This window comes from Emys orbicularis, chromosome 5 (assembly GCF_028017835.1).
Source record: "Emys orbicularis isolate rEmyOrb1 chromosome 5, rEmyOrb1.hap1, whole genome shotgun sequence".
NCBI classification, from domain to species: Eukaryota; Metazoa; Chordata; order Testudines; family Emydidae; genus Emys; species Emys orbicularis.
The window spans coordinates 90,626,232-90,654,217 of NC_088687.1; the positions used below are offsets into that span (position 1 = coordinate 90,626,232).

Genomic DNA, 27,986 nt, shown 5'->3' on the forward strand with positions numbered 1-27,986 from the left:
ATACAATCTGTTCCACTTTGTATTTAGCTGTGATACTCTGATTACCTTTCCTAGACCTGAAGAAGAGCTCTGTGTAGCTCAAAAGTTTGTCTCTTTCACCAACAGACATTGGTCCAGTAAAAGATATTAACTTACCCTTCTTTTGTTTCTATGTGTTGAAGCGAATTTAACTGTCCCACAGAACAAAAGATTATGGGACTGAGGCTTCATGCTCCCAATACAGTGAAGAGTGTGAATGGAGAGAAGTAATTCTGCCAAGCAAGAAAAATTGGTAATCAATTTCCATGCCTGCCAAACATGCTGATTTGTTTGACTCTCACTACTGTGTTGCTACGTTGTTTGATAAAACCCACCTAGTGGAATTTGAGAGCATGAAAGTGGGATACCGGGGAGTATAAATCAACCAATATTGCTGCAGTCAGTGATTTAGTATTTCTTTTGAATTTTGAATCAAATCTTGATTCAATATATTGTGTTGGTCTTTGAGGTGGTGCAGATAGAAATGGCACCTAATCTAAAATTCTGAAGACAAGTACTAGCAAATTATGTCCTTGGGAAGTGAGTTGTATTCCTCCTTTTCCTTGGGTGGCATTAAGACTTGTTTTGACTAATGGCTAAGCTGTCTGTGTATAAATGTAGCCTTGGATATATTTCAAAATCTAATGTCAAACCCCTTAAATCCTTGACCACTTCAGAGTTTAATCTACACAAACCTCTTTTTTTTTATTTTTTTTTTCTTCCAGAGCCAGCTCTGAAAGACCAGATTTTTAATCTAACAGGTCACTTACTTTCTACAGAAGTACATCTAAGGTGGCTATGATTTTTTTTACACCAGTTAACATAAAAATAATAGCTTCATATTATGCTAGTAAATTAGATTAATGAAAGGCTTCGTGTCATTTCTCTGACAAGGTAAATAATAAAATCTCAGGAGGACTCCTGTAAATAAAGTGATGCAGCAGACCGTACATCTTACTGATTAACTCTAAAGTTGACTAGTTGTGTAATGTGTTTTAGTGCATTTTAAAATGTTTTACGTTGCACGAAGGGGATTTACTCTAGTGGTCTCTCAAAGTTATTTATTTGCATTTTTCAGACTGATTCCTATCACTTTCCATATAATGAATACTTTTGCTAGATAGTACCAACTAACCATCTATGTCTTTATGACTGTAATAATAAACACCATGGCTTACGTGAAGCTTCCCTGAGACCAAGGTGGGTGGAGATTGAAAACTATACATCCCTATCACTTCAACTAAAGGAGTATTTATTTCAGCTCCTAGCAGTACCGGGCAAATGACATATAAGAGTTGCTCTGACTGTACCCAGTATAGGGCAATGGTATTCATACATATACAACCTAATTTTTTTTTTAAATGGACGTTGAGCCACCAGCTTCTTTCCCATTGGATATCCTCTCTCTCTTCCCAAATGGGCTGTCTCTAGAAGTGACTTACACACTTTCATCTCCACTGTATCTTACTCATGGCTAGCTGGCTGCTTCGTGCCCTTTCTGCGCTCCAGAGTGAAGTGTTCTAATCCACCCTCCCAAATCTTATCTTTGAGAACAGTAATATAAATTGGCTGAGTCCTAATCTTTTCTCTACAGCTTCCACAAAATATCTTCATTAGAGTGGATATTTCATATTGACTTTCACTTTACCCTCATTCCCCCCTCCTCTTCCCGCCCCCACACTCTCCGCTCGGCTCACACTCTGTTCAGAAGTAGTGGGAACCAAAATCTTAATTTTATCTTCCTGGTGCTGCTCTTGCCACATATTTCAATCTGAGACCAAGTGCATCTGTTTTTCTTAACTGTGTGATATAGACTGAGGGGGCGGGACTGCCCAGGGTCAGGTTGATAACCTCACCAGAGGGCCTGGCTGCTGCCAGAATTTACCAGGGTTGAGGCAGCCAATAGAGGTAGACCCCGGCCAACACCAAAAGATTGTCTCAAAGCCTAGCTTCTGATGCAAGCTGCCTCAAGTGCAAACAAACAAACAAACAAACCAGAACCCTGAGCTGATCATTTTGTCCAGAACTAGATTTTATTTTAAAATGAAAAGTCTCCAATTTACAAACAAGGGGGCTGATTATGCAAATCCTTTCTGCTAGAAGCAGTAATCCCCTTGAAATCAACAATTGTCTGATCAACTGCTTGCACTGTTGAACTAGTATGATTTCCATAAATCATAAAAGGTGTAATAATGGATCTCATATTGACTTCCAAAACTGAAGCAATGATTTGAAATCACACTGTATACTCTTACCGTATATGAAATATTATATTTCAAATGTCAAGAGAAAATATTAATTTTATGTGACCTTACACCTTTTTACTGGGCTCACTCTCCTCCAGGTACCAACAACCATTGAAATGGCTGCAGTTTTTGAATTTAAGGTTTGATAAAATGAAAATAACATACCATGGAGCATGAATGGGAACAAAATGATCCAAGAGTTCACATTCAACAGTAACATTGGAAATAAACTATCTTTATATGCTATGCGGTAGACAGACCTCTGATCCCAGACCAAAGTTTTCACAGGTAAAATCAGACAACAGTAAATATGTAATAATTACTTATTTTTCATTTCTCCTCTCCCCCCAGCATATTGCCTGAGAGTTTTTCAAGTATTTAAAATGAGAAATTACAACAACACTATCCTCCTTTCTCAATTCTAGTCCAGGGCATGCATAAGGCATAGCACTCAAGCATTTGCCTCTTCCCTCACATACTTCTATAGGTCAGCTGGATTCTTATGCATACAGCAGGGCTACAGGGACTGAGAAGGATTTTCCTGAAATTGCTACTCCCAGACACCAGTATATGGCACTGGGCACTGGCACTGAGGGCAGGCAAACTGTGTGACTGCTGAAGGTGGACAGGCTTTCCCCAATTAACCCCAAGTCTTCTGCCCTTTCCTCAAACAAGCCCTTATACTCTAATCCCACAGTCTGCTCCTGACTTCCTTCAATACTATGGTCCCCCCTGACTTCTCCAGGATCCCAGGACCCCTGGGTTCCTCCAACACCCGTGCTGGCCCTGGATCCACCTTCTTTCTCCCTCTGATTCTGCCAACTGCAAGAGAGAGGCTTCTGCCTGCACCCACTTCCCACTGCTTATGAGCAGCCTGAGGGAAAAATAAGTGGTTATCTCTCATTTGTGTGAGAGATCACATATGGACAAAATTTAGCAGCTATTCCAGCCTATAGGAGAAAAAGAGTGAGAGAAAACAATCTTACTGGAGGAATCCCAGGTCCATCTTACACACAGGAATATGAGCCTGTGTTAATTCTTATCTCTTTGGATACTGATTTCTATAGTCTAGGTCTAGCACTTGTATATTCTGCCTCACACATTCAGGAGCCCTCCTCAGGTCTGGTTTCCTGTAGCACATAGAGAAAGCATTTAATTACAGAATCTTGCAGTAGATCTATTTAACAACACAGTTAGTGAATTTAAAAATAAGGTAGAGAAAGGCCTTAACTGTCTACAAGTAATAAAATTGAATTTGTCAAGTACCACAGCTTGGCAAGAAAATAGGAATCACATTCAATTCAATCTAAGATGATTCATTACATACATTAGACTCCAGACAGGGCATCTGGAGGTTTCAAGCAGATGATGCATGCCTTGTAGTGGTGCCAAAGCATACCGTTGGTATGCACTAAGTACCAAACAATAAAGGGTCATGTTTGGAATAATACTTTGCTCAAGTATTATTATTACATAGTGATGCTAATGTTATGAACCTTTGGGTTCAATCAAGAAATGTACTAGCAGTACTATGCCTGGTGTGCAGTTGGTAAAACTCATGTTTACTATATTAAGATAATGTGTTACATTAGGATAAAATTGAATCATACAAGCAGGTAATATTATTGACTAATAGTTGAATGATAGCCTGGAAAGTTTAAAATAATCTGGGCCAATTATTTAGAGAGGGAGAGAAGAGGAATAGCTCAAACAAAATAACTTATGGCCCTTATTGCACGTGGGTGCAAATAAATTTGAGATATCCATTCTTTTCTTGAATTTCCTTTATTCATTCTACACTGAATCTCATTGTTTCCCATGTCTTTGTAGCCCTTTTGACCTCTATGCATATTAGAATAGTTGATTCTTTCCCCCCCCTATAGCAATTGTAGTTTAAAACAAATGCTTGAACTTTTAATGTTCAAAGAGGCCTCAAGTGCTTTAGCCCTCTTGGACTAAGAACACACCTAAGTCAAGGGCAAACTGCTAAAATGTTTGAGCATCACTGTGGTATAGTAAAACAAGACTCCTTATTTCTTTAAAAGCAAAAAGAAAGCAGATGTAAAAAGTAACATGAAGCTCTATCTAGGTATGAAATGAAGCATACAACACTTCATATTTCTATAGTCTTTAATACTGAGGCCTTATAATCTTGAACTTTAGAGCATGCAACTTCAGATGTGCAATGGATGTTGAACCCCACAATACCATTTTGTACAACTTTTTAGTGTAGGACCTTGCTTTAATGTTAATTTCTCCATTTAACATTTTGCTAGGTTTCTTTGGGTGGGGAGCACAGTTCATAGCCTGAGTTTGTAGATGTGTGATATGCTTCAATATATAAATGGGTACAGAAGGCAACATGCAATGCTAAAATTTATTCTGACATTCAGTAGAAGCATGGACATAGGGTGGAAGTTGGTACAAGATAAAGGTCTTGAGCAATGAAATACTGGGGAAAAAATTAATATTTTGTTCAGCATCACTTAGTGCAAGCCAGACTCTGCGTATAAAGATTAGGAACGCTGGCCATGAACGAGAGATAATAGAGAATATCTGATATAGTCTAGATGCTATCATTCTCATAGGGCTTGTCTCCACTTACTGAAGGATCAACACACTGTGCCGACTGGTCTCCTGTCAACTCCGAGAAGCGTAAGGTAAGTCGATGGGAGAGTTTCTCCTGTCGACCCAGAGCGGAGTAGACACCACATTAAGTCAACCTAAGGTATGTCGGCTCCAGCTACATTATTCACATAGCTGGAGTTGCATAACTTAGTCCTGTAGTGTAGACCTGCCCTTACTAAATTTTGTTTGTGGATGTTAACTGAATTCTTATCCCTGAAATATTTGTGCTATGAATTCAATTGAGGCATTTGGTTTGTATGTCTGTTAAAGGGACAACCTAAATCTGAAATTTAGTCAACTAGAGTTAAGTTCGTTTCAGGTACAACACCTACGGTTGAGTCTTCCTGCTCTTGTATGTGGGATTTGCACTTTTTCTTATTTATTAAAATGTTTAGTGTGATCTGAAGATATTTTTTTCAGTTTGGCCACCAAACTGAAAAATCAGTTATTTGCTCAGCTCTGATTGTGGTAACTATTATAAGGGCCATGGTATTGGGGTAGGAACTGGGATGTGGGGGGTGGGCTGAGCTCAGATTGAGCACTTCCCAAATCACAGCCCACATTTTGCACATATGGAAAGGGAAGATTTGAGGAGTGTCAGTTGGGGGCCAAATCACAGGGGATATGGGGAAAGTAATTAAAGTCTCCATCTTTCCACTGATGGCCAGGAAGCAAATAAAGAGAATCAGATTGGATAGATAGCTTTTCACAACTGGTATAATACAATTATGACCTTTTGTTAAACTAGAACCAACTGTATGGTATTTTTAATTTCCTCATTAGTGGCCTTGTGGTCAATGTTTCTCTTTTTGGTGGAATCATACCAGAAGTCTGGTGGGTCACTTACCTTTTAATTTCAAGTGCTAAAACTATTAAATAACAATGGAATTACCTAAATTAAGAGGCAGTCCTCTGGCTGACTGCCTCTATATGACTCTTATTTGATAATCTTCTAGACTTCTAAATCCCAGATAAGATTTACATGGTTTACATTCTCTGGGGAAAAAAACAAAACACTTGACTAGCAAGCTGGGGGAGAAAGGGGAGAATTAGTGTTCTTTGGAATCCTTGTAGAAACTAAGATTTGTAGTTTGTTTCTGGAAAATCCAAAGGCCTCAAAAGCCCACAGCCACAGCTGAGGATAACACAGTTCAGATCAGGAGGCAAGAAAGGTCACCTCAGCACTCCCCTGTTCCTGGGGCAGCTCTGCACCACACCAATCCTTCAGGATAATCTAAAGCAACCTGAGTGCTACTTGATCTTGCACAAGGGATTGTGAACAGCTCAAACAGGCCAATATGTAGCTGTGGAACAGCAGGGCTTAGGGTTGCCTTAGACATGAATTCTACACCAGCCATAAAGAGATTATGACACTCTACACCCCAGGGGAGAACCCTGTAACCCTCATATTCATCATTTGTATACAGTTGTGATATTGCATAAAAAGCATGCCTTGTAATGTATCATAGGAAAGGTTATGATCTGCTGAAACCCACTGTTTCATCTAAATATGTATATCATTAATGCATATGAAGTTATAAGAATTGTGTTGTGTGATTGTCACTAAAATATACTGTGGGTATGGGAAACACCCCGATACTAGCTCCCCAAAGACAATAACTAGAGGGATAATCAATGCCCAGGAGGGTGTCGAATAACCATCAACAGCCATTGTCCAGCAAGGGAGCTACAATTCAGTGACTCACTTGCACAAGGCTATAGCCAGGGCAAGTGCTCAACCTTGCCTGGTGACCTAGCAATGTCCGCCAGACATGCCTGGACTTATGTTCTCCAAGCACATGGACTAAGTGTATAAAACAGGACACAGTGGACCCATGCTTCATCCTTTCTCTTCTCCCCCACCTATGCTGAAGGCAACGAGAACACTGGAGCTGAAGAGACTGGTCCCTGAGCAAAGAGGAAAAAGCTTGCATATGAAAAACTGTAATCAACCTGCAATATCCAGTGGGGTGAGAAAAACTGCTTAATTTAGATGTTGCCCAGTCTAACGGGGCTGAGAGTTTAGACTGTGTGCTTATTTTATTTTATTTTATTTTATTTTGGTAACCACTCTGACTCTTTACCTATCACAGATTTTAAGTGATTATATCTTTTAAATCAATAAACTTATTCTAGAGTTTATCCTTACCAGTGAGTTTGACTGAAGTGCTTGGTAAATCTGCTCAGGTTACAAAGGCTGGTGTATATCCACTTTCCATTAATGAAGTGGATTAATAAATTAATCATCAATTAATAAACTTGCATTGCTCAAGAAAGGGTCCTGAGCAGCTCAAGGTGGTATATTCCTAGGGTACAAGCCTGGGAGCTATGGGTATTTGGCTGGTGCCTTTATCTGTGTGATTCATGAGTGACTCTGGGAGCATTCATGCAAAATGCAAAGTAAGGGTTCATATTCAAGTGGAATCTGGGTATTAAGTAAGTCTTGGGCTTGAGGAGAAAAACCCTCAGGTCTGTCTACAGAAGCTGCTGTGTAGTATGCCTGCAGCCATTGCGATCTGGTATATGGGAAGTGGTTGATGTGCTCATGTGGGATTTTAGCCTAGTTGGATTGCTGTTGTGTGTTGCCTCACTGGTTATGCCCCAACATTCTACATAATCATTCTGTGTCCTCCTGTGGAGAGCCCTGCAGAGTATTTCCCCATGGACAGTGGGGTGCCGAGCCTGAGGCACCTTTCTTACTGTGTCATGTCGTCAGCAGCTGGGGACACTTGTGCCATGCATATTTTTTTGTTTCCATGGTCCTAGTAGGTCCTCATAAGTGGACACAGGATCTGGGCTTTGTTGTATAATTACATATTTATGACAATATTTTTTCTTTTATTCAAATAGGTACCGTGTGTCTATTTGAAAATGTGTGCTAAAAAGCCTGATGAAAAACATGCAGAGTACACTGATTTAGCAGCCATCTTTTGAAGCTTCCTGTCTCCACATTAGAGACTAATTATTACTTTCAGCCCAGTTCTGTTCCCAATGAAACCACTGGGAATTTTGCCATAACTAAGCAGGAGCAGGCTCTTTCAATTGTATTATCATAAACAAAATTGTATTTAAACAACAACTTTTTTTTTATTCTTTTGCCATTCTTTGATTGTACTCCAATTTAGTTTAAAAGAAAATAAAGGGAAAATAAAGCACTCATGCTCAGAACTTTCAGGCCAATGTTTATCCCAGCTAATATTTCACAACCCTAGTTCCTGAGCTATGTTTTAGTGACTGCTGCTTTTGCACAAACCACTGTACAGTGGCAATGCTGCTCCGTAGCTGCTTATCCATCCTCTGGGCCTTGAATAGCCTCCCTGCCCCACTGAAGAGATGCTAGTGGGGCATGGATAATGCATTCTTATAAAATTAGAGCTGGTGAAGCTGTCCTCAATTCTCCAGTGAGTGGTAGCATGTTGCATGGGCTCCCCAGATCCTGACCTAGGCTTTGCTCAGTGGAATAGTATTAGTTTTGCTACCGAATTACAAAGAAGAAAGCAGGATTTGCCATCAACACAGGTGTAAAATGCCTCTTTTCATATCAGATAGAATGTTAAATATAGGTCCTTTGTAACCATCTTTGTTTTTACTCAAAACTGCTATGTGTCTGGAATTTCCAGGAGGCTTCAAAAACCTTCATTCTCCTGCTCACTGCAGACCCAGCAAAGACTTTGACTAGTGATTTTTAAAAGTAATGTTTATCTTCAAGCTAGTGAACCTACTGGATGACTATTTGTTAATTTTAAAAAATAGTTTTGAAGCTTTTGAAAAGTTGAATAAGTTTTTAATCCACAAGTGCATGAAAAGTTTGATCTCTCAGATCAGATTCAGAGAGTCCCTTTCACCTTACTTCCCTCTTCCATATTCTTTGCATTCACTGCTTCTAGACTTTGGGCTGAATGGTTTTTATTTCTTCACAGTGGTCACTTACAAAAGTGAAATATTTTTGTTGTTGTTTGTAGGATGGAATGGGGAATCTGAGAGTCACCAAAAAAGGAATTCGACTTGAAGGCATATCTGAATTTCTACTTCCATTGTATGTGAAAGAAATACATTCCCGAAAGGTAGGAGCTTGACATCTTTTGGGTTTATTTACAGATAATTCAAATTAATTTCTTCAGCCTGAAAATGTAGGATAGGATTTCTGCACCCTCTAAACTGGCATTCAATGCAGGCTTGCTTTGAGAATACCTTAAGAGAAAGCACTGTAGAGAACTGAAAGGCTCATAAGTGCCAAAGATGAGATTTAATCTGAGAAGTGGATATTCACTGTTATCTGAAACATTCTGTTCCTATGCTATTACTTAGATAGTGCCATCATCCCTCATCTACGTGGGAAAACAAAATATGTACATTAATCTTCAGGAGAGGAAGCTCAGCACTGTGAATGGAACATTTGATTCTTCCAATTTGATGTGAACCCAGCACACAAGTTCTGCAAAATGCAATGAAAAGAATGAACAGTTTCATATATACTCAGGTAGCCCCACCTGAGTACCTTCTAGCTTCAGCTAGTTTAATTTTTTTCATTAGGTACAGGGAAATTTATTAAAACTGGATAATGTACACTAGGATGGAGATTTTTTCAAAGCAACCCATTTGTAATATTGCTAAAAATGTAATTGTTTTATCACTTAACAGCAGGCCATTATAGAAAAAATCGTTAAATCAAGACATTATATATTCAAAAGTTCAACGCAGCTCATTTCAACTGAGTCATGCTGGGTTGTAGCTCGCCTAGATATATTAAAAATAAAAAAAATGCAGTACTTGAATTCTATTAAGTTCTCGCTGCTATACAAATGCTATCAGAGAGGAATGTTAAAATATGTTTTAGTCAATGAAGTACAGAGAATTTTAATATGCATAGTGCAAATGTTGACAGGAATGAAGAGCTATTAAAAATGTCTTTCCACTATTAAATCTCCCTCAGAAAAGGCTTTGACCTCAACAGGCAGTAGAAACAATCATGTATGCATGAAAATGTATCATGAGAACTACAGGCTACAATAAGCTTAAAATCTTAATTTATAAGTGGTTCCTTGATATTTTTCCTTCATGATTATATTCTTTGTGTAGTAGAGAGAGCCTGAGAAATGGGGCCTGGTGCAAAAGTCGTGTTATGAGGCCTGACACCTGAACTAGAGTGGTAGTCAGGCCCTGTAATATAAAGCAAAGCTAGCAAAAGTCAGGCTGTGAGCAGAAGTCAGACTGCTTGCATGCAAGCTCACAGAAACTGGCAAAAACAAGGCTGATATTGCAAAAACAGACACATTCCTAAGAAGTATGAGGCACTCAGGAAAGCACATTCCAGAAGGGTGATACCAGAACACACCGATACCAAGTATGGTACAAACACACTCTCCAAAGATGATAGGACACACTGATTCTCCCTCCACCACCCCATTTAAATATAAGGTCAGGATGTCAGTATGATGAATAGAGATGTTTTGATTGAACCCATGTATAAGCTACATCTAACTAACTACATCAGAGGGGCAATATGTAACCTGTTTGTATCAGTGTATTAAGAGAGGTCTCGGAGGAAGAGTCTTTGGCCTGCCGAGGGGGGAATGGAAAGTCCCACCATTCACTGAGCTGTGTCCATTGTCACAGGCATACATGTGCTAGTGTAACTGTAGACATTAACCCGGGGAGCTAGGGCTGTGCTTTGTCAACAATAAACCTGACCGTGTGCCGTCGCTACTAAACGGGTCTGTGGTTATTGGGCGGTTCTATCAAGGTCTGCTGTGTTCGCTATCTGCACATAGCTGGGACAGCACAACTCAGAAACACAAATGCAGCCAACATCTGCCAACACCTAGTTCTTAAAAGAATCAGTTAAAGGATACAGAGTAGTTAATTGTCCATTTCATCTGTAAGACAAAAAAACTGGTGAAGATTTAGAGTTGTGAGTGTTTGCCTGCCAATTGAAATATCGTGTAACACTTTATCAATCTGTGTATATGTCAAAATAGTCATTGTGTTTTGATCACTTTATTTGATAGATAATCATCTTTGACTTTTCTATTCACAATCAGTTTGTTCCCTTAAGACTTGCCTTTTGAAAAATATTCCTTATGAAAGGTTTGCTAAAAATAGGAAAAGGTAATTAATGTAACATCTATAAGCAAACCTTCAGTAACAAGGTAGCTGAATATATTTAGAAATGCAAATATCATTGCTTTGATTTAGATCATGATACAACCAAAAGATCAAGCTCACAAAAATGACCTCTATATATTTTATTAGCCATCTCTACCAAGAATAGGCATTTAAGGTCACATTCTGCCCTCTAATACATGAACGTGCAAGTATGGCTGGAATTTGTCCCCTCAAATAATTTTTTTCAAAGTGTCATGTTATAGAAAAGCACAAAGACCCTCTCAAAATAATCTTCCTAAGAGTCTCATGTACATCTTCGTAACTCGATGCTCCTTGATACAGTAACTTAGCTTTAGCTTTTTTATTATTTCCAGAAGTAACAAAGTTAATCACTAATATTTTAAGGGTGATACTGCGACCTAATGTAGGAAATATAAGATTTGTTTTAAAAACTGCAGAATACTTAATGAACATTTTCAAATAAAGCTAAAAAAATAAACTCAAGTATTCCTAGAAGCATCCATGTCCCAACCCAGCCAATAGGAACTTTACAAATGCTGTGTTTATGGAAGTTTTGCAAATTCCCTAGACTCGATCATCCTTGTAACTACACTGAGGGAAACACAGCTCCTTTCCAGTGGTCACAGAATGCCAGATTAAGTATGCCATGACAGTTCCTTCCCATGGGTGATGTCTGTGATTCTGTCTATCCCATCTGCTATGTGTGATAATCAGGCTTATAGGAATTATGTTACTGTATTTATCCACCAAGCACTTAAGCAGGTGTGACTTTGCTCACACAGGTAGAATTGGGAAAGGTATAGAGAAGGGCAATAAAACTTATTAGGATATGGAACATCTTCCATATGAATAGAGATTAAAAGGACTAGAACTGTTCATCTTAGAAAAGAGACAGCGAAGGTGGGGGGTATAATAGAGGCCTATATAATTATGAATGGTGTGGAGAACATGAATATGGAAGTGTTATTTAGTCCTTTACATAATACAAGAAGTCCTTTTCATAATACCAATGAAATTAGTAGTCAGCAAGTTTAAAACAAACATAAGGAAATACTTCACTACACAATGCATAGTCATCCTGTGGAACTTGTTGCCAGGGGATGTTGTGAAGGCCTAAAGTATAACTGGGTCCAAAAAAAATTTAGATAAGTCTATAGGGGATAGGTCCATCAAGGGATATTAGCCAAGAGGGTCAGGGACACAATCCCATGTTCTGGGTATCCCTAAATCTCTGACTATTAGAAGGTGCGTCTGGACAATGTGATGGATCACTAAATAATTGCCTGTTCTGTTCATGTCCTCTGAAGCATCTAGCACTGATTACTGTCAGAAGATAGCATAATGGTGGACCACTGAACTGACCCAGTATGGCCATTCTTATGTGAAGTTGCCCAGTTGAAATCAATGGGAGACATCCTGGCTGCATTGAAGTCAAAGGGAGTTCTACCATTAATTTCAAATGGGGCCAATGCTGCTGCTCACATAAGCAAAGTTAAGCATATGCTTAAGCCCTATGGAAGATTGGTGTGCCAAGAAGACTAGATAGTCTCCCAGAGGACTACTAGGAGGAGAAATAGGCAAAATATAAAATGGCGGCTGTGGGGCTGGAGGAAGGTAGGCCTGTGAGTAAGTCCTCTTAAAAATAGAAAAAGGGGGAAGAGGATAGCTGTAGCTGCATTGTTTGAAAGGGGGGTTGGGGCACCCATTCAGTCACAGAGCCTATATTCTGGACTAGTACTTTCTTAACACTCCCTAACACTGATATATAATGTAGACTGATTAGAGTCCTAAGACTGTAGTAACCATTGTGGGATGTAAAAATGTGGATGGGGGGAGGGGGAGTGAAAGATGCTTCTGGAGCTCTGCTAAAGCTGGAAATGCCTGGTGGTTTTTTAGTTCTGCAACTAGCTGCTGAAGAATATTTGCATTATTTTGGGATCTTACTGTCAGGCTGACCTTTCCCCTGGAGATGCAGAACCAGCAGGCTTGATTGTCTGGGCCACAAATATAGTAAATGCCGCCATTTGAAAGTAATAAATTGGGATGCATTTTTTGATGGCAGGAAGAGAGGGAAACACAATTTAAATCTGTTGAACTACATTGTATTAGGAGAAAAAAGAATGAGGAGTACTTGTGGCACCTTAGAGACTAACAAATTTATTTGAGCATGTTGGCTTTTTTGGGGAGTCGGGTGGGGAAATAGAGACTGTTACTTCCATAGGGAGGGTTAACATGCGAGCCTCATACACTCATTTTCTTTCTGGTATGCATAGATTTCTGACCTTTTTGACAGCAACAAGTGGTTATTTACAGAGAAAATCAAATTGCCATTGTAGTAAACTAGTAAGGTTAATAAAAAGGAAAACAATAAACACATTCTCACAGCATGTGTGGGAACATCAACTTCCTAATGTTCTTTATAACATAGACTTTATTTGTGTTACGTTGCAGGAATCTGTCTTGAAAATGTTCCCCAACCTTAAATTTCTTAATATCTCCCATTATTGGCAATCGTTTCTGATACTTGAAAAGTAGAAATAACTATGTGATTCATAAACAGTACTTGATATTCAGACTGAGATAATATAGGTTCTGTTATTACTACTTATTTTCTTTCCTTCCTTTTCATTAACTTTCTATTTAGATGAGATAAGAAATCTTATCTGGTATTTTCCAGATTTAATAATAATCAGCTCCTATAATAAACTAACATCAAATTCAGATAGTATCAGTGTGAACAGAATATTGTCTTAGGAGCTAAGTTATAGCACAAATGTAAGCAACTGATTGGACACTCATCCCAGATCCCCTAGGGGATTTATTATTTAAACTATATATGTGATTTCTGTTTTCCCCTTAAAATAGGCTTTGCACATGCAAATAAAGAAAATACTTTAAGAATACTTGTGTTTTTTTTTCACCTTAGCCACCTTTTGAAAGGAGCACACCTGAAATTCTGCACTTGGAAATTACAAGGTTACTCACTTGCATCTTCCTTGTGATTTAATCCATAAGTGTCACAGCTTGCTTGAAAAAAATGCTGTGCATCTGTTATATTAAGAATACAAAACATTAAAATGTGAGAAGGATAATAAAGCAGCAGAATGAGGTTCACCTTTTCCTGGAGATAGTATAAACCCATGGTGAAATAATAATATTAATGTAAGTATTGTACATCAGGGAGTAAAAGTTGCAACTGAATCTGAGGACTTTACATGCTCTTTTTTTGTTTCTGATTTATTTTCCATACTACTGAAAATGGAACCCATAAAAGGTCTTATATACAAATATCTTCTCTTTGATCAAGTTTGCCATTTTCCCATTAAAAGAAGGTAGACAGTGAAATGCAGTTGGTTGATTGTTAGTACTTGAGCTGAGACAATTATAGATCAGAAAATATTTTTGCACAACTGCTATGTTTCCCCTGCACAGAGGAGGGAGGCTGTAGAGAGGTCACATGGGGACCTCAGCACAAACCTGGGGGCACTATAAAGCCCCCAGGTTTCACTGTTTCTCTCCATATCTAAGGCAAGGCAGAATTGAGCTCAGGAGAGGCCAGGGAACTTCCAGTGTTGGAACCATGTCTATTAATTCACTGACCAAAATCCACTGCAGATGATTTGCTTGGTTTTTGTACAAATTCCAAATCCTCTACTCTTTATCTTGTAATTACTTAATTCAGAAACATTTGTATAACAAGATTCTAGGATTGCCCCTCTGTGTGTCACTCTGAAGCCTAGAATGTCTGTTGAGTCAGTGTGAAGTGATGAAAACAGCTACAAGGATATTTGAGAGCTCTTCTTATTTAGAATATCACCAGATTCAATCATCACTGGGATTCATGCTCTGTAACTGTTCAATTTTTAAGTTCCTGGTCATTTTTAACTTTTTGTCATTTTAGGAGTTACACCCATATGACAAATGGGTTTTCATCTAGTGAAAAATTAATATGAAAAGCAAATGCTAACCATTTTTAAAAGCCCATTTGGAGATTTGAAATATTGATGCTAGGAATTTGGCTTTCTCAAATGTTTACCCTTAGCAAATAGTGTGGAATTAGTCTTCCTCAAGCGATGTCCTATTCTTCACCATGGTAAAGTAGTAGCACTAGTTAGTTATGCAAAATTTTGCTTCCCAGAAATGTAAACAAAATATTCATATTTGCTTTGGCTGTAGAAATTACGTAACTGATAGGCTCTTTGTAAGGTGCAACTTGCCCAGCACCAGTGACTGATAGGACTGGCGCTGTCCCCTCTGATGTACCCACTCCCTGGTAGAACCAGTCTAAAAACTCATTGTAGGAACTGTGTGTGTGTCACAGTTCGGGGCAACTGCACCTGTCTTCCTCCTCTGTGGTTCCTCGAGGGCACTCACAGTAGGCTCCTAGCTCTTCAGCTGTCATGTCTCCACCCAAGAGACTTGTGTCTCTCTACCATCTGATAGGGGGTTTTCCAGGCAGCACAGGTTTATGGCTATACTGTGATATTCCTAGCAAGCCAGACTGCCTGAACAGGCCAACATCTTGGATTTCTCTTTGAAGGCAATCCCCAGATAATTGTCCACAGTTATTAGTTACCACTCAGCTCCTTCTAAGCAAGCACATTTATTATTAAGGTAAAAGTATTGCAGAGAAAACACTTTAAAAACAATAAAAGAACCTACACACCTGCTAATAAGCTTACCAGAGATTACCCCCAACTCCAACAAGAGCTCTGACAGGAGTCAGTGCTTCAGATTTCACAAAGGGGCTTTTTCTGTAGTTACAAATTCATAACAGCCTTAGCTCAGACCAAGCACGCCCATGAATAGATTCGTCTTTTCTTTATACCACTTGGGCCTTTGATCTTATGATGCTGGGATCAGATAATCAATAGACAATGGTCCTCTTCTCAGAGCATAGCTTCAAAAGGCTGACTTTTTGCTTTCACCTCCACCTAGAGATTCCCTGGTATTTGTCCAAAACTCCATTCTTGTCTGGCCCATTGTTCAGTATAGTCCTTTGAAGTTCATAACATTTCCCAGAGTTCACATTCCATCTTTCCCCTAGAGATGTTACATACAGTTCTGGTCCACATTAATACATACATTTTGCATTTATTACAATGGCCACCAAAGATACGTAAACTTAATTCAGTGCATTTTTTCATGGATATTGCCATATCTGTCATCTTGTGGACCTTGATACCTGAAGAAAGGAAAGTTTTGGGGAAGCATGGATACAATATTCTGTTCAAAACATCTAGATTTTGAAATATACATATTTCATTTGTTTGAACTGATATCTGATTCTTAAACCCTAACCGCAGCTAATCCAATCTTTTTCTTGTTTTTTAGCCTGAGAAAGTTACTTTATTTATCTAGCTATAAGATTCTGAAAGACTGTAAGAAGTTCATTACCACAGACAAAGTCCCTTGTGCATCAGCTCTGCTCTTGACATTTTTTCCCATAAACTTCTTTAACTGACTTAGTACCCCTGGGACTTTGTGCAATAACTTCCAGTATACTAGAGGCATTATGACTGTGGTGCTGAACTAGTGAAAGAAAATATGCTGTGGACCTTTCATACAGAATCTTCTTCTTCTTCTTAGATATCCTGAACTTTGGGATACTTCAAGCTCCATTATGTGTCTGTTTTTCTCTTTAGGTGTAGAGAATTGTTGTTATAATTGTATACATTATGTCTCCTAACTCCTGTCAAAATGTTTGGAAGCTATTCATTATAATACAACCAATTTAACAAACATTAAAGAAATAAAATAAAATACTGCACTCTAAAAAAGCTTAACAATAAAGCTGGAAATGGGAAAAGAAAAGAGATGAAGGATGATACTAATGGTTCCAACTCAGCTCCCTATGGCGTCTGTGACAAAACCCCATTCCAATAAGGCCAACAGTTGTCAAACTAATCATCAATCTTTTGAACTTAAATTTTAGAGTAAAAAGATTGTAATTTTTTTTTAATTGGTAAGAGAAGTTGTGAGATGAAATTCGTGGGGAGTTCTACAGCCTAGGGCACACCACAGTAGTAGATTCCTGCTTGCTTACTGATTGAAGTCATGATAATGAAAATCTTAAATGGTTGCTGGTGTCTGAATACAGATGTGCAAGGTCTCAAATATAGAGGGACAGATTCTCTGCCTCATTCTGGTCTAATGAAACCATTAATAAATCCCCTGATGGAGAGTTCCAGGCCATGCAAAGGGATGTCAAATGGTTCCAGGGGGACTGGGCCCAGACCATCAAGGGCCTTATGTTTTTGTTTTGTCTTTTACTTTACTTCTTGCCAGTGGGCTTGGACTGAAACTGCTAGTCTGAGCTGCTGCCATTGCCACGGTGTCCACACTACTATTTTTAACATGCTAGCTCAAGCTGATCTATCATGAATATGTCTGCCTGCTCTGGGATGTACAGTTTGACTCTCGCCCCCTTGTTCTGTTTTGCTTGTTTGCTTTTCCAGTCAAATTCCTCCTCTTCCCTGTGAACCATAAAACTGGGTCTATAAACTTTCTACTGTAGCAAGCAAATATGCCAATATGAATGTTTGAAGGAATATGTGGAGACAATCCTTACTGGATGGAACTTGCAGAATGGTTGGAAAAGGGTCGTACAACTGGCAAAGGTATGCAATTCAATCAGGGTGGATGTGGCCCATTCCCAACAGTTGACAAGAAGGTGGGAGTATCAACAGAGGGAAAATTACTTTTTATAGTGACCCAGCTACTGTCAGTCTTTATTCAGGCCTAATTGATGGTGTCAAGTTTGCAAATTAATTCCAGTTCTGCAGTTTCTTTCTCATTGAAGTCTATTTTTGAAGTTTTTTTTCTTGAAGAATGGCCGTTTTTAAGTCTGTTATTGAGTGTCCAGGGAGATTGAAGTGCTCTCCTACTGGTTTTTGAATGTTACAATTCTTGATGTCACATAATCACCACCCTATACCGGAAACCTACTGACCACTATACTTGCCTACATGCCTCCAGCTTTCATCCAGACCACATCACATGATCCATTGTCTACAGCCAAGCCCTAAGCTACAGCCGCGTTTGCTCCAATCCCTCAGACAGACAAACACCTACAGGATCTCTTTCAAGCATTCTTAAAACTACAATACCCACCTGGGGAAGTGAAGAAACTGATTGACAGAGCCAGAAGGGTACCCAGAAGTCACCTACTACAGGACAGGCCCAACAAAGAAAGTAATAGAACGCCCCAAGCCATCACCTACATCCCCCAACTAAAACCTCTCCAGCGCATCATCAAGGATCTACAACCTATCCTGAAGGACGATCCCTCACTATCACAGATCTTGGGAGACAGGCCAGTCCTCGCTTACAGACAGCCTCCCAACCTGAAGCAAATACTCACCAGAAACTACACACCACACAACAGAAACACTAACCCAGGAACCAATCCCTGCAACAAACCTTGTTGCCAACTCTGTCCGCATATCTATTCAAGGTACACCATTATAGTACCTAACCACATCAGCCACACCATCAGGGGCTCATTCACCTGCACATCTATCAATGTGATATATGCCATCATGTGCCAGCAATGCCCCTCTGCCATGTATGTTGGCCAAACCGGACAGTATCTATGTAAAAGAATAAATGGACACAAATCAGACATCAGGAATTGTAACATTCAAAAACCAGTAGCAAAAACCAGTCTCCCTGGGCCCTCAATAACAGACTTAAAAGTGGCCATTCTTCAAGAAAAAAACTTCAAAAACAGACTTCAACGAGAGAGAAACTGCAGAACTGGAATTAATTTGCAAACCTGATACCATCAAATTAGGCCTGAATAAAGACTGGAAGTGGCTGGGTCACTACAAAAAGCAATTTTCCCTCATTGATACTCACACCTTCTTGTCAACTGTTGGGAATGGGCCATAGAATCAGGCCCTCATTGAACTGGTCTCGTTAGCCCTACAAAAAAGTAATTTTCCCTCTGTTGATGGTCACCCCATCTTGTCAACTGTTGAGAATGGACCACATCCACCCTGATTGAATTGGCCTCGTTAGCACTGACCCCCCCACTTGGTAAGGCAACTCCCATCATTTTCATGTGCTGTATATTTATACCTGCCTACTGTATTTTTCAATCCATGCATCTGATGAAGTGAGTTATAGCCCACGAAAGCTTATGCCCAAATAAATTTGTTAGTCTCTAAGGTGCCACAAGGACTCCTTGTTGTTATTATAGCTATGATTATACATTTGGCTCATTGTGGGAAACAAAACTATGACAATTGAGCTAGTATGGCTGCTGCAGCATGGTGTTGAAAATATAATTCAGCAGGTAAATCAATACATATCTTTCATCTCATGTGTTGCCCACTCACTGAAATAGTTTTCTCCAAGTTGTTCTAAATTTTGGAATTGTTCAAAGATTGTATATCCTGTTTTACTCTTCTTCTAGACCCTGGGATGTGTTGAAATATCATATTAGCGTTACATTAAAATGCCAAAGCGTGACAAGATAGTAAGCAAGGATAGAGGCAATCCATCCACTATGAAATCAGATTGTGTTCTTGATGCTTTAGAGGAGATCAAGGCTTCACACAATCTGACACCAGAAACTGATAGCTTGCCAGTGAACATTTCAGAGTTTTCATTTCTTGTGCTGAAGATGTGGTGTACTATCTTATTGAAAAATTAACATTGTTAGCAAAAATTGCCTAGTCCAAATCTTGATGTAACAATGGCTTGTGGTTTATTTGGTGTTCTTTGAGATTCTTAGTTTAGTGTTTATATTTTATGACACGCTTGTAGGATGCTGCATATATTAATCAAACTTATAACATCTGTACCCCATGTTATAAGGTTATGTATTGAGCGTTTGCATTGTAAACCTCTGTCACTTTATAACTCACCAGACACGAAGGAAGCACTAACTAATGTAAAATGCTGGCTTCCTACAGAATATTAGGTCATGCCTACCAAGAAGGTCCATTGAAACCAAATGGGCCATTGTGAAACATCAAAAAACAAAGACTTTTTTAATTGCTCCCTCACATAGGGCTGTGAACTTGTCTCATCAGCTTGAACTCTGGGGGGAGGGAATAAAAGTCCCCGACAAGAGGAAACTGGATCTTTATGCTGCTTGGACTCATAGGGGCAAGGATTACTAAGCATAAGCAAAAGATCCGCAGTGCTAGGCCTGTGTTAGCCCTAAAGGACATATACAGCTTGCTTATTATAGAACCTTTTACCACCTTTTAAGCCCTAAGACTGTAGCTCATATATGTATCTATGTTTACCTGCTTTAACATTGTAAATAACTTGTGTCTTTTTCTTAGTTAATTAATTTTTAGTTAATTTATTATAGGATTGGCTACAAGCATTATCTCTGATGTGAGATCTAAAGTGTAATTGACCAGGGGTAAGTGACTGGTCCTATGGGACAAAGAGTAACCTGGGTATTGTTGTGATTTTTGGTGTAAGGGACCATCCATCACAAAGACACGTTTGCCTAGGTGGCAAGATAACCAGAATACCCAATGTGACTGACTGTGACTCCATGGTTAGGCTGTTATAGTGCCTGAGGAGTTCACACTTGGTTAGTAAAATCTAGGTATAGCATTCACAGTCAGCTTGGGATTTGTGCCCTACTTCTTAAGTCTGTCCTGAGGTTGGCACTCACTCTGGTGCCACTCCAGATTGCTAGACAGGAGTTTTTCAGCAAGCTAAAATGAACTAAGACCCATCTAAGAACCTCCACGGGGAAGGAAGGGTTAAGCAATTTGGCATTTTTATTTCTATAGAGAACTCGAAAGCAAGATGGATAGACTGGGAGTAGCTAATTAGTAAGATTGCTTCAGAGAATGCTAGGATGGTCCCTTTGTAAAAGTACTTAGTGGTGACTGCACGATTTTGCGTGGCGGGGGGCAGGGGACCCAGATTTGAGGTTTCAAGCTGGGCCCAGAACACCCTTGGCACAACACTGTATTCAGCCAGCATACCTAGATCCTAAGCCCACCCTTCAACTCACAGCACAGAGAGTAGAGAGGGATAGGAAGGAGAAGTGATGAAAGGGAGTATAGCAAACAGGTCCATGGAGAGCAGCTGCCATGTTCCCTAACTGCCCCTTCCTGAATCCAAAGTCCAATTGAAAACCAATCTACTGCTGTATATTCAGCCAATGTAAAGAAAAGAGGGCAAGTATTGTATAATGATGTCAGTTGTATGGGTAAAATTCTGCATCCTGCACTAGCTGCAAGTGATTAAGGAGCCATACTATAATCTGTTACAGAAAGAGAATTACACTAATGGAATCTTGTGATCCCATAAGCATATGTTGCAGTTGTAAAATGTTCACAAGCATAAATAGATGTAGCCTATATAAATTGAACTAGTGGGGAAAAAAATCAAAATACATCCAACAAATAAGTGGGCTAAGAATTTTTGGCATCACTGTTGACCACATCTTTTTCATGGAAATCGATCTCTGAATTATTTACCCAGCAGCAAATCTTCTGTTTTCCTAGGATCAAGGGACAAGGCGGCTCTGTTTTCAGATGGCCTATCTGTAACGGAGACTGCACTTGCTGGCTATGTAGATCTAGTGATATATAGTTCCATATCAGCAGCATCTATTCAAACCATTTTATGAAATTGTCACCAAGAGATCCCATATGTATGTTGAACAAGAAGGGAAATATGATTGATCCTTGTAGTGCACTGCAAATCAAATCCCTTGGCAATGATAAGGTTTTTTTCCCATTATTGCCAACTGACTCTTCAATCCATAATATGACTTGAACCACTGGAGGGAAGTTCAGGCCACACAGCAGCATCTCTTAATCTCTGAAGCAGCAACCCATGGTCGATTGTGTCAAAAACTGCCAAAAGGTCTGTCTGGAACAGAACAGCCAAATGATCCTCCCCTAAACTGGTTTAATTATGGTTTTAAATTATTTTCTTTCCATTAAATGGCTTTCTGTTCTCATCATTTGCATTAATCTAGCAAGTAACCATCAAATAATGATAATTAAAATAGAATCAAACAGATCAATTGTTGATATGCAAATAACTCCTAATAGATTTAACTAATTTGAGACAATGCTTCAAGGTTTCTGAATTCAAATATTATAGTTTGCCGAAGCTGTGCTATCAGTGTAGAGGTTTATTAGTTTTAAATATACTGCAAGTGTAACAGGCAACTCCCCCAAATTCTTTAATCCTGAGTAGCTATTTACCACTCACCATACGATGTTGCCTGAAGCATTAAGGAAGCCCAAATTTGCACCCCTGTAATGCAGTCTCCCTGCCTGTCTTGGAGAGAGAGAATGTTTTCCTTTATTCTATAATCCATTGCTTCATATGCTGTCTTTTCTGTCCAGCTAATAGGGTCAAAAGAGTGCCCTCTGTTCCTGGATCATGTGCTTTCAAGAGATTGCCCTAAGAGCACACATGATTTTATAACACAATAAAAGATTATTAGGAAAAAATGGTTTACAAGGCACACAATCAAGAAATGTGATAAAATGGAATATGTGTACAACATATTATTAAATCATGCATTTTTGTACTCCGAGTTGAACACCTAATTAGGTTCAAAATCTATATTTTTTATTTTAAAACACCTAGTATGCTTTTGGAGGGAGTTGGGGAAATGTTTCTTGGAAATTCAGGTTCATGTGAAAGCTAAACTTCCTTAGAGATTCCATCCACTCAAGATTTTTCACTCAAGCCTTGTGTTCCCTGCATGAAATAGGGTAGAAAGAATGTTGCCCGCTCACACATGAGGCATTGTTAGCAGAGGCTAGCATGCAATAGGCTCCTTCCACCACCCATCCCACCATACCATACTTGTATCATCCTCTTATGTTCAGCTTAAAAGGGGATAAGATCAGATTCACTCTTTGGAAAGCTAGGCCAGAAGCTCATCTTTAGAAGGTTGGCATTTAGGCATCCTGTCCCCTTCAACAGCTGCTCATCATTGGAGTTATGTCTGAGTCCTCTCCCCAACAGGAGGTTTTCTTTGGAAAGATTGGACTGAGTTCCTCTTCTTCTTCCTGTCAGCAGAAGGTTGGGTTTGGCAAGTTCTGATTATTGCTGATTTTTGTGGCCAATAGCAACATCCATATCACAAACCAAACTTCCGTAGTTTCTCCAGACTCTAATACACAGAGAATTCATAATTTAAAGCATAAACAGGAAATGCTGGAGTATGCTTCAGCCACTTTTAGGTGTGCTTCTTGCTGATTTCTGGTGTTTCTTAAGTACTATTTGCTATACCTCCTTTGTCTTTGGGCCCCATGATGGTTAATTTGAATACTACTACTCAATGTAGCAGAGGTTTTAGAGGGAAATATTGACTCCATCTTAGGTAGGTGAAAGAGAGTATATGTTCAGTTACTAGCTGGAGATCTTTCAGAAGCTGTTTCTGGCCTTACAGTGATATCTGTTGTTGCCCTTGGTGAACTTCAGTTTTCCTTCCACATGTAAGCTCATATTTTGCATAGATTCAAATACTTAACTGGCTTCATAGACTGTAACAGTATTTCTACTTGTAAAAGAAGTGAGACACTTTTGATGACTATGACTGAGAGTTAACCACATTGAAAGAGTGCATATATGATGTGACTATTTGAGGGGAAATTCTGCCCTTAATATATGTTCAAAACTCCCACTGATGTAAGTGGAAGCCGCACTTGTTTGTCAGAGTAGCATTTGGCTGTCTATAACTCTGCAGTCAAGAAGAGAAAATTTCTACTTATAATGTTGCTTTGATAAATTCAACAAATACATGATTCATTTAGTGTTCCTAGAAGTTACAAGGCTGTTAGCTTCTTAATCATTGCTTATCTTTTGGAAGGTATTTGATTATTGTTCTTGTGATTATATTACAGTAGCATGGTTACTGAAATTGATTGCCCCAAAAAGATTTATTACTTGGATGGGATAAAATATATTTTTAATTAAAACTTAACTAGAACTGAAAAATATTGGCTTGTTTCCAGTCTGAGTTATCAAAAACCATTTGTAATGTAGTATTATAATGATGTTGTTTGTGTTATTTACCAGTTGCACAGTACATGCCTGGAAGGTGTCCATAATTTGCTCTAATGTTTTGCAAGAGCTATCTTTTTATTTAGTGGGCTTTCTTCCCAAGTATATTCTCATGTATACATGCAGGGCCAGATTCTCTGCTGCTTCCTCTCCACCCCAGACATGCCATTTGTGCTGGGGGACCTAGGAGACTATTTTGGTGTAGCTCTGTGAGATCTACAGGCATTGAGGATTCTTATATGCTGGGGAATTGTCAAAGGGGAGGGAGGGTCTAGTCTATGCTATCTTTGCATCGCCTGAGCAGCACAAATCCACCCCTCATTGTTTTCAGTGTAAAGTACAATGTCTATTTTTATGACTAAATTCTCCCTTCCTGTGTAGTGTGATAAAATCTAAAATGCTCCCCAATTCCTAATGCTGAAATCTACTTGCCTTTATGATTATTTGCCTGTTGATGAGGATAAAGTCGACGTTGTGGAATAAAGAGCCCCCTGTTTCATTGTTGCTCTCAGAATGATGGCGTTCCAATGTACTGAGAGTCTGGTGTCAGTTTACTGTCTATGAACATGACAATGTTGTCTTAATCACAAGCTTTGCCAAGGGACCAGTCACAATTGTTTTTGCTGGTAGTCTGTGTAGTGACTGCCATTCTGGAATTCAGTTGGCTGTTCTGCATTCTCCAAGGGCACCTAAGGACACATTGATTCATGACGGTGTCCTTGATTTACTTTACTTCACTGAAACTAGTTTGGGGTCATCCGGTTGTAAAACTGTATTTTGAACACATCTTTTTATTATTATTATTATTTATTTTTCAAATCAGCCTGGTACTCCTTTTATTATTTAATTGATTTATTGTTTATTGAAGCAGATGTCTGACTTTTGTACTGAAAATTCTGAGCTAATATTACTCATGCTTTTAGTTTTAGATGATGACAATGCCCCTGACTAATCATCAGTGGTTTAAATCCACCCTCTCTTGTACCAAGCCTGAGTAGCTGGCCTTGGCGTGGGGATGATTTCTGAGGATGTGGGGGGGGAGAGGGGTAGAATTCCTCTCCAAGTCATGAAGTGCCAGCAACCTCTTTGCCTAAAATAAATTAATGGAGATATCCTATCTCCTAGAACTGGAAGGGACCTTGAAAGGTCATCGAGTCCAGCCACCTGCTTTCACTAGCAGGACCAAGTACTAATTTTGCCCCAGATCCCTAAGTGGCCCCCTCAAGGATTGAACTCACAACCCTGGGTTTAGCAGGCCAATGCTCAAACCACTGACCTATCCCTCCCCCTTTTTCAGAAGCCCTGGCTCCATCAAGTGTAAATGCTGGTTCAACAGTACAATTTTTCAATTCAGTAATGATCTTTTCATCTATCTGATCCTTCATATAGTTCATCCAGAGTTGTACTTGTTATTTTTAATTTAAGTGTGAGGCTTTTTAGGGAAGGAGGTGAGGATGAGTTTTCTCAGGGCAAGTTGTTTTAAATGAAATCTTCAGCTCAACAACAGTTAAGAAAAATTTCCAGTTGCCATTGCTGAAAATATCAGTCTGGGAAGTTACCACTTGATTGGCTGGAGACCAGCATTTATTGTCCAGCTTCAGTATAAATTTCGTTCTTATCTTCTAGTCATTGCATCTCCTCTGAGAGTGAAGGGGAATGAAGGCCTCTTTGCCATCATATTCCAGATGTTGTAGTTTTGCCCTCCTTAGTATTTAGTTTTGTCCCCATTTCTTAATCATGTAACTGTTAATGTATGTTGTATTATCATTTAATTCAGCTGTGGATCTGAGCACTCAGTGTGCACTCTATAGTAAGCAGTCTTCAGTAAGGCCAGTTTATTATTCTACATCTCTCTAGTTGATAAATCTGTGTCCTTCAGTTGCATGATATGGGAGAAGCCTTGATACAATCTCGTCTTATAATTTTGCATGGAGTGCTAAGTATCATTGTGGTGGGGCTGTGGGGGATTTGAGTGTTTGTTTGAATTGCTGGCTAAAGGTTGGTTATTAGCATTTGGCTCTTCCTATCACCATAACTCATTGTGTAGTGCCCTCAATAAATAATAAAACCCTAGCTCTTATATAGCACTTTTCATTAGTGCAATGGTAAAATAGGACTGGAGTCAATAAACATTTTGGTTATAATTAGTTTATTCATGGGAGGGAGGAAAATAAAACCACAAACAGAAGTTGAACACACATAACTTCAACTTCTATCTGTATAGTGTTCATTCACCATAAAAAGATTGAGTTTTTGTTCAAAGTTTCAAAATATAAAAAGTTAATGAATGTAATTCTCCACTCTATTATACTAGTTTTATGTCAGTACAATTCTGCTGAAGTTTATGGAATTAGACTGGCATAGAACCTATATATCGAAGTGAAGAATCAAGCCCCATATTCCTGTTTCCTTGTGTTGATGAGACAAATGGAGCTTCTTAAGACTGTACACTATAGGTACATAAAATGTCCTTGAAGATTAATTTAGGTTTTAAAGTATGCATTTATAATTTACAGAGTACAAAAAGTCCCATAACAAGAAAATGACAGCCTTTATGCATTAGACAAAGAAAAGATGCTAGTGTCATTTCACAGGAAACCCATACCCACGTGAGAACTTGAAAAACTAGAGAGAATTGAGACACAATCTTACATTTTCTCGTTTTATAATGAAAAGAGAAAAAGAAGTTTTTATTGTATTGCACACTTGCATTAGATCCATAGATCTCACTAGGATATTCCAGAAGAACCCTCTGTTAGAATGTAAATCTCTAGTTACTAACCAATTACAGATACATTGCCCTTCCAAAAATACTTATGGGACTCCAGATAACTCTGTATATCTATATTTAAAAATGTTGATATACAAATTGCTTCTTAATGCGAAGAAACTCTGGTCCTTCATATCCACTATTCCCAGTTAGGCAAAACTGAGAACAGAAAGTTTAATTATGAGATATAAAAAGAGAGAAAAAAATCATAGAAGTAAAAGAAAAGAACACAAAAGAAAAATAATGAAAACATTGCTCTTGTAACTGTTCAGAGTTACGGTTATCTCTAAGGTGGTAGTAAAGACAGAAATCTCTGTCTGAGTCATATCCTATACAGCTACAAAGCCATTGATTGGAATAAAAAGCCCCCCATAAATTCAAAGGTAGAACAAACTTCTAAATTCAGTTTAAGAAGGAAAGGGGGTTAATAAAATATTAATTCTGAGACAGATTAAATTAGTTTGACATTTTGAAGTTTGAGCTTGGTAAAATGCAGGTTTCTTTATTTACAAAACTCAGTTTTTATCCATTGTCTATGGATTTCGCTAATCTTCAATTCATGTCAAATTTACAATTGAACAGCACTGTATAGTGATATAGGCATAATTTGTCAGAGCAAGTTCTCTTTGATGTTGTAACTTTGCTTTAAATATACCTTGTATTTTTCATAATCTTTTTCACAATCTTTTTATGTAAATCATTTATAATCAATACATTTAAAAAGTCAAGCTGCCAAATCATTATATATCTACTGAAATAAACATCAGTCAAAACATGAAAGTATGTTTGGGATTGTAAAGAATTTGTGAATGTTCAAACACGAGTCTTAGCACAATCTTGTTGTTTTCATTTCAACTTCTCTAAAATCATATCTTATTTCTAGGGATTGATGAACCATCTTAGATAAAATAAAAATCATCCTGTATCTTTACTCAACGCTCAGACTGAACCTTTATTGTGTTTGACTAACTTTCTCCCTATTGTTTTTGTCTGCACTCATGGATTCCAGCAGCAAGCAGAAATGCTGAAAGGCTGCTCTCACAATATTTTTGGACAGACAGAGGAAGGAAAAATGTCTATGAAATACTGTGGTCTCCCAAATTCCATAGTATTCATAAGCCCAATCAATGGGAGCAGAAGGAGTTAAGGTTTTAGCGCCTCAGGCATCCTGCAGATCAAGTTGG

At 38.7% G+C, this 27,986-nt stretch overlaps 1 protein-coding gene across 3 annotated transcripts in view; it reads left to right on the plus strand.

Moving 5' to 3' along the window:
* Positions 1 to 27,986, plus strand: part of SGCZ (sarcoglycan zeta) — a 410,351-nt gene that overhangs the window by 191,283 nt on the left and 191,082 nt on the right. For 2 of the 3 annotated variants that reach the window (XM_065405277.1, XM_065405276.1), the window contains exon 2: positions 8,855 to 8,956. The exons of the other annotated variant lie outside the window; for it this stretch is intronic. In XM_065405277.1, coding sequence (XP_065261349.1) covers positions 8,855 to 8,956 — 102 coding nt within the window. The remainder of the gene's footprint in view (positions 1 to 8,854; positions 8,957 to 27,986) is intronic. 3 annotated transcript variants of the gene reach the window in all.